Raw genomic sequence first — 8,411 nt, 5'->3', positions numbered from 1 at the left:
GATGTTTCATACGGCACAAAACGATCCTCCCACTGAGATATATGAATACTTTTGTTCTATGACAATTTTTTTTGCGTGAAATCATCAGTATTGCTTGAGACATTTTCTCTTTGTATCATTTCCACATGGGAGCACAATAACAATTTGGCAACACATCATGCCATGAATGTTGACCTTACATTTGTGCATCATTTAGATTGGAACTAATTAGTTGAATTAACACTTTGATAACAAATGTCTCACACAGTACAAACCATTTACTCTTTCCCAGTAAAAAATAGTCTAAGCTTTAGACTCAAATGTGCAAAGTCCTTTAGAAATACAACATTTCATACTCCAGAGGCTTGGAACAACATCACCCCATCCATTATTAACAGTGTGGCTAATGTGTGGTCACTTTGGCGAGTATGATTTGGAAAGGGATCAAATTCTCCCGAGCATGTTCATATCATTAATTATTCCGTCGCTTCACTAAGAACAAAAATGTCACATTCTTCAAAATGTATTTTTTTTTCTCTTTCTTACACAACTCCCTGGGTGCTTGTGTTGCTATTTATACTCCGCTTCTTGATTACATGTCTGACCATCACCATGGCTACTGGTATCTCTGTAGATCTCTTTGTGTGACATGTGTGTGTATATGTGTGTGGGGGATTTTATATCCTTATGTGCTCAAAGAGGAGAAGATGCCTTTTCGTCTGTTATTGCATTAAGCGACCCCCTCACGGTTCAGACACTTACAGTTGGGCTTTAGATGGAGGTGGCCTCAGATCTAGGATTAGCTTTCATCCACCGATTTCTTTCCAAACCTGACCTTATCCATTAGGTAAGGATAGAGCAAAACTGACCTTACATCAGATCAGCACTTCTGTCTTCCATTTAGACCCTAATGAGCCACTGTCTCTGATACCTGTCACCAGAGCCGTACTGTCACCAAAGCCCAGTCAAAGCCTGTAGTTTCTTTTCATCTCTAAATCTCGATACAATGGTCCATGCTGCATGAACGTTCTCTTAAGCCCATCCTAAGAAGTGTGCATGTCAATACTTTACCCTGGTAAGCTGACAGTTATTATCTTTAACTAGGATGTACTAGATTACTTTGTCTAGGTTCTTCACCGGGCTACATAGAAGACTGGAGGGCAATGTCATCCCTACTAGTGGCTTCTTTGAAAACTTATTTTAGAAACTCCATGATCTTCCTCTGGAAGGGGAGTCCTCTGTGTGTGTCTTTCAGAAATCCTCATGCCGTATGCGGAAAGACGCGAAGATTTCAATCACTCCAACCTCAAACTGGCCGGCAGAATGCACTGCCATCAAATTTCAACAACATAATTCAATTTGTGCCTGTTAATATGTGGCATTCATCACTGTTAGATCTGTGCCCTGTGTTTACCTAGCTGGAATAACACTTTAGCCTGTACGGTGCGGCCTGCCTCTTGGTGTTGTTTTAAAGAGGTGCGCTGCTGTGTGCAGAAGGGCCCTGCGTTATGTGAGAGGCACTGTCTCCCCTCGGTGCGCGGCTGGGGTCTTTCCCCCCCTCAAAACCCCTGAGCTGAGGCCTTGTGTTTGGGTTGGCACTCGTCAGCATAGTCAGCTGGTCTGCACATCTTGGCCTCACACTTCTAAAGTTTTTTTTTCTTCTTTTGAGGAGGTGTAGCAGTGTTGCACTTATGGATGATTCTCTGTAACACACAAACACCTTGAGCGCATTCTCTGGACCGGCAGCTGTACCTTCTCCTTGGTCAAGGGTACCCTGTCCCCTTCTCTGACACTCGACTTTCCAGGAGAGGAAAGTCAGGAAAATATCTGGATTTTTTTTTAAATGCATACGGAGGAGTATAAAAAGTCTGCAGTGTTTCATGTTGCCTTGACGGCCTATTTTATCAGGTATTTATGACAGAATTAAGTAGAATGATGTCCATAGTATTGGATGGGCACATAAAACAAGAATCCCAGCTATGTTATAGTCAGGTCTGTCATGGACATGTGGCATACAGCTGTAATCCAATAACCACACACATCACCAAGCAAACACCTGGCGAGAGAGAGGCCTGAAACACACCGGCCACCAACAGATAAACACCCCTCTCTCTGTTCAACCTGGAGTCAGGGGTAGACGTAACATAGTAAACGTAAATCCATGACACTCCACTTAGTATGATATGTTATGTTTCGTATGGTATGTATTCATTTGTGGATGTCCATCATCCGTTTCATATAATATGTTACAAATTGCAATTTAGCTAGGCTTTGGGTTAGGGTTAGGGGTTAAGGTTAGGGTTAAGGTTAGGGTTAGGAGCTAGGTTAAAGTGTTAAGGTTAGGGGTTAGGGTTAGCTAACATGCTATTTAGCTGCAAAGTAGTAAGTAGTTGGAAAGTTTCTAAAATGCTAAAGCTGTCCGTGATGAGATTCAAACACGCAACCTTTGGGTTGCAGACCTTCACATAATATGCCTATCCATACACCCCGACAAACCACCCTACTTTCATTTTTGCCTTCAGTAACCTTATGTAACCATACCAAACGTAACATATGATACTAATTTGAGTGTCCCAGATTTGACTATGTTACGTCTAGTCTATGAGACCAGGCTGCTCTGTTATAACTACAGTATCTACAACACTACTGGACACATACAGAGGTCAATACAGTTCCATACTCCGAATGAATAATTAGATGGCGTTCGGACTGTTTGTCTTCACGTGGTTTATAAGGAAAGTCATAAATGAATGGATCAACAATACGATTTGGAAGGCTCTGTTTTATCATCAGTTCAATCATAGGTTATAAAAGTTCAATGCAGTTTCAGTTACATCTTCACCATGTCATTACTCTGTGTTTTCTACAACTTTCAGTGATGTCAGTCTGTTTGAGCGGTTTCTCCACTTGTCCTGATTCCGGTCACCCTCCCTGGATTTTCAGATAGTGATAGCTTTTTCCATCCACAAACAAAAGGAGATTTATAGTCATGATATAGTCACTTATATTCATAATGTCCTGTTTCAGTCACCCTAGCTGTAGTCACTCCCCCCCCCCCCCCCCCCCCCCACCCATGGATCCATCTGGTTGGTCCTTACATGTTCTCGTGTGGAACAGAAGGCCTGCCAAACATGCTTTACCCCATCCCAACCACCTCCTAAAAATGGAGCATGTTAGTTACTCAGAAATGCTTGAGATACGAATTATTAGTCTAAATGTAGGTCCCAGGATGTGAGACAAATGCAGTGCATGAGCCCTGTAAGCAATAGCAAAAACAAGGTGAAGAAATTGTAAAATGCCAGGCTTATTAGTCATCACAAAATCGCCAGCTTTGACCATGCAGAACACAGACACGCTTTTCAATAACAAATGGTCCATGGCATGTCCCATCTGGCCACACCGGTAGTAACAGTACCAACACTAAACTAACTTATGCAATTTGTTCCAGACTAGAAGCCATTAAAGGTAATAGTTTTAGAAATTGCACACATTTCAGAATGGCCTTAATGCTCTTAATGTGACTATGGACTGTGTGACCCATGATAAACTGTTGGCCTATTTGAAAATATTTAATCTAAGAAAGTGCATGTCTACTGCTGTGGCTAAGTGCTTTTCATATAAATTCGATATTCATTTTAAGGTTGTTTTGATTTAGAAGAAATATCAAGCGTTTAAATTAATGTTTTTTTATTTGTTTGAGGACAGTAATTGCATTAAGAAGTGGAGTTCTGCATCCTGATCATCTCTTTCCTTGTCTATCATACAAAACCTCCATGTATATCATACAAAAATTCTTATGAAATGTAGATTTTGTCTCTGTTGCTTGATTTTAAATGGCATCCTCTTTGATTTTGAGTTGCGGTGCAGTTAAATAATTTTTCACTCACGACCACATCCCTCATTGGAACCAGTCGAACCAGTCGGAACCATTGGAACCAGTCGGAAACAGTTTTTTTTTACATTGAACAGTCACCTGCAGAAAGAGGAGGCTGGAGTCTTTAATTGCTGAGAACAATAATGCCAACTTTTAGATCCCCTTCAACAGTTCGTTCAAAGAAAAAATCATATTTGAGAAGGAGAAGGGATAAGAACATTAAAGGAGGCCATTAAAGCATTTTTCACACACATATACCCTCTACTTCAAGTTTATTCCTCTTAATTGGGGAACTGTGAGAGAACTTTTCAGGGTGTAATTTTCACACAGTATATGCGTGCTAATGATGTCTGAATATCAAGGACAAACCACGTATCTTTAGTGATCAATTTCTTTAAAATGTATTGTGAAACTACCCCAAGAGACAAAAACATCTTCCACGTTCCGGTGTGTTACAGCTGGGCTCAACCACTGGACAAAAACCAACCCTTGTCAAACAAAAGCTGAGAACTGGCAACAGGCAAGATTTCCAAGATGTAGTATTTATAGAACAATAATAATTGCTCCCCAAAAAGACACACTTCTTTAGAAGAGTGTTGCATATTTTAAAAGTTCTTGCGTAGAAACATTATTTGACCTGAGGTCATCACTATGAATCACCAAAGCTCATCAAGGCAAGCGAAACATTGACGGTCCACCAGCCAACATCTCCTTTTTTGTGCATGTCTCTTGCCATGCTGACTTTGAACACGACAACGTCACACCGAGGGCTCTGTGAGCAGTGACCTTTAACTCCCTGTCTGCTATTCCTAATTAGGTAAGGTTATAAATATGCATGTACCAGTAAGTAAGCAAATAAGCCTTTAGGGCTACTCCATGCCAGCGGAAAATATTTGTGTTATCTCAGATTGTTGGCAATTATCACATAGGAACTTTATTGGGAGGAAGGTGGTTTTACATTTGTATCACAAACCATTTTCGAGAAAATCATGTTAATTGGCAATTTTAGGCCCTTTTTAGACCTATGCATGCCTCAAAAGACCCTATGATCTGTGAATCATACATGATACAGGCAACATCTTGGTTTCTTAATACTCCTTACAGTGTGCTCTCAAATATACACTTTCACATTCATTTATTTTTAGGCATATTGTTTGTAACAATATACTCTTCAAACATGTAACATTTCCAGAGTGGTGCTTTAGATAGACACCAAGATGTTGTCTGTGTCATGTGTTTCACAGATCATAGGTTTCTTACAGGAGGTATATTGCCTTCAGAAAGTATTCTGACCTCTTGACTTTTTCCACATTTTGTGAGGATAGAGCCTTATTCTAAAATATATTACATTATTTTTTTCCCCTCATTAATCTACACACAATTACTCATAATGACAAAGCAAAACAGGTTTTAAGACATTTTTGCAAAATCACATTTACATAAGTATTTAGACCCTTTGGCAGCGATTACACCTTTGGCAGCGATTACAGCATCGTGTCTTCTTGGGCATGACACTACAAGCTTGGCACACCTGTATTTGGGGAGTTTCTCCCATTCTTCTCTGCAGATCCTCTCAAGCTGTCAGGTTGGACAGCTATTTTCAGGTCTCTCCAGAGATGTTTGATCGGGTTCAAGTCCGGGCTCTGGCTGGGTCACTCAAGGACATTCAGAGACTTGTCCTGAAGCCACTCCTGCGTTGTCTTGGCTATACTGTATGCTTAGGGGTTGTTGTCCTGTTGGAAGGTGAACCTTTGCCCCATTCTGAGGTCCTGAGCGCTCTGGAGCATATTTTCATCAAGGATCTCTCTGTACTTTGCTCCATTCATCTTTGCCTTGATCCTGACTAGTCTTCCAGTCCCTGCCGCTGAAAAACATCCCCACAGAATAATGCTGCCACCACCATGCTTCCCTGTAGGGATGGTGCAAGGTTTCCTCCAGACGTGACGCTTGGCATTCAGGCCAAAGAGTTCAATCTCGGTTTCATCAGACCAGAGAATCTTGTTTCTCATGGTCTGAGAGTCCTTTAGGTGCCTTTTGTCAAACTCCAAGTGGGCTGTCATGTGCCTTTTACTGAGGAGTGGCTTCCGTCTGGCCACTCTACCATAAAGGCCTGATTAGTGGAGTGCTGCAGAGATGGTTGTCCTTCTGGAAGGTTCTCCCATCTCCACAGAGGAACTCTATAGCTCTGTCAGAGTGACCATTGGGTTCTTGGTCACCTCCCTGACCAAGGCCCTTCTCCCCTGACTGCTCAGTTTGGCCGGGCGGCCAGCTCCTTGAAGAGTCTTGGTGGTTCCAAACTTCTTCCATTTAGGAATGATGGAGGTCACTGTGTTTTTGGAGACCTTCAACGCTGCAGATATTTTTTGGTACCCTTCCCCAGATCTGTGCCTCGACACAATCCTCTCTCGGCGCTCTGCGGACAATTCCTTCGACCTCATGGCTTGGTTTTTGCTCTGACATGCACTGTCAACTGTGGAACCTTATGTAGGCAGGTGTGTGCTTTTCCAAATCATGTCCAATCAATTGAATTTCCCACAGGTGGACTCCAATCAAGTTGTAGAAACATCTCAAGGATGATCAATGGAAACAGGATGCACCTGAGCTCAATTTTGAGTCTCATAGCAAGGGGTCTGAATACTAAGGTACTAATACTAAGGTATTTATGTTTTTTCGTTTTAATACATTTAGCAAAAATGTCTGAAAGCACAGGTAGCAGATGTAGCGGATATGCTCTGAATTAAGTGATGTTTCCTATCTTCTCCAAAGCCTTACATCAGTGAAATTGTGAATTTCCTCTCAATACGTCTACAAAGAACCCTGCTGGTTTTGCCGGTGTCACATGCACACTAAGCTCTTCAATGATTATTTGTTTACTTTTCAACTGTAATCCCACCTGAAATCCCTTATTGGACATTATTATAAGGCATCCATGAGAGGGGAGTACGTATCATTAAGAGGCCTTAACCACAAGGTAGTCAACGGGTGGGTAATCCACTCTAGTTCTTTTAAAGGGCAAGGTTTTTGGAATTACGTCTTCCCACTGTTTCATTCTCACAGACTTTAGAAAGTCCAGCCACAGAGAAGCTTAATTAACTCTCCACCAGACAAAACACTTCAGCACTGTTAAGGATCTCATCAACCATGTCTTCATACTGTTGTTTAATATCCTGAAACACAACAAGAAGAACAGCAGTGATTCATTTTCTTCCCAACGTGGCTAATCCTGGAGGTCCAAACGGTATAAAAGAGGAAGACGGACATCTCAGAGTCAGAACAGCCTGAACGAGCTTGAGATCACGTCACCCTGCAACATCAACCTCTACGAAGATCCTCATTCTCCAAGATGAGAGACTCGGTCGTCTCCGTCATCTTTGCCTTGGCACTTTTCTTGGAGTGCTACACACCATCCATGGCGATCCCCATGGGTAAGATGGAGGACACAGCCTTGGAGCAAGATACTCTAGACTCCCTACTGAACGAAGAGGTGGCCGAAAAAACCCCTGATTCAGTCAGAAGTGGGAGCTCCAAGATCATCGTGTTGGCAGACTCAGGCCTGTGGAAGAACCTGAACAGAGGACTTCCTCTCTACAACCTGAAAGCTGCAGCTGCAGGGCTTGACAGAGCCCTGACCCTGGACCGCAGAGAGGCCGACCAGGACCTGAGCCCCAGCATCTCCATTGTCAGGAGGGACACCATGAGGTGTATGGTGGGAAGGGTGTACCGGCCTTGCTGGGAAGTGTAGATGTGACCAATGAGCTCGTCCCATCTCGTCATTCATCTGCCAGCCAGATCTACTATGCTGCATCTTGTCCTGCCTCATCTTGAGTTGTATGATATGATCTTTCGAGTATGTATTATTGTATTTAGACAAATTGATATCGGTCATTAAAAAGACAGAACACTGAATTTGACGTCTTGTGTATGTTTGACTGCATGTTATTTTTTAGCTGCCTTTATCAGCTGTAATAAGGTTGTGACAGCCAATGAAACACAAAGGACTTGTCCTATGAGGCTTTTAAAATATTACCATTCTGGAATTACCCACAGTATAACATTTACAACAGCCTTTTGTTATTTGGTCTGTAACGTTTACATCACTCTGGAGTGGGAAGTAAGTGGGAAGTAAGCCTATAAACTACACAAGAGACTTGCATCATTCAGGGAATAATGTGGTGTTTCTAACAAACCTGTATGATATCAGCATTAATAAGCTGAACTCCTATTCTGTTTGTCCAGCTTCTGAGTGGATTCTGTCCAGCTTTCAGATAAAAAAGGAAAGTGTATTTATTGCTCTTTGATTGTGGAAACCATTGATAATCATTCCCTCTTTTGGAAGTGGACATGACTGCATGTCTCAAAAGTTGTTGGGGTGAGCTGAGAATTAACATGGTAATGAGTTTGCTTAAAGAAGCAATTATATGGGTTGGTGATGATTGCTCAAAGATGGCCTTTAATCACTGGTTATGTGATAAGTTAAAATACAAAAAAATATTTATCAATTTCTTGAGAGAAGACATCAATGTTAATATGGTTAATCTTGTTGGTTTTCAACACACTT

General features: G+C 41.7%; 1 protein-coding gene across 1 annotated transcript; it reads left to right on the top strand.

The window, feature by feature from the left end:
• The first annotated feature begins 7,196 nt into the window (after positions 1-7,196).
• LOC120021908 (pro-MCH 2) lies at positions 7,197-7,595 on the top strand. The gene has a single exon (XM_038965746.1). The coding sequence runs from the start codon at positions 7,197-7,199 to the stop codon at positions 7,593-7,595; it is 399 nt and encodes a 132-aa protein (XP_038821674.1).
• The last annotated feature ends 816 nt before the right edge of the window (positions 7,596-8,411 follow it).

This window comes from Salvelinus namaycush, chromosome 26 (assembly GCF_016432855.1).
Source record: "Salvelinus namaycush isolate Seneca chromosome 26, SaNama_1.0, whole genome shotgun sequence".
In the NCBI taxonomy this organism is placed as follows: Eukaryota; Metazoa; Chordata; class Actinopteri; order Salmoniformes; family Salmonidae; genus Salvelinus; species Salvelinus namaycush.
The sequence above is the reverse complement of the archived record's forward strand: the minus strand, read 5'-3'. Positions and strand labels throughout refer to the sequence as shown.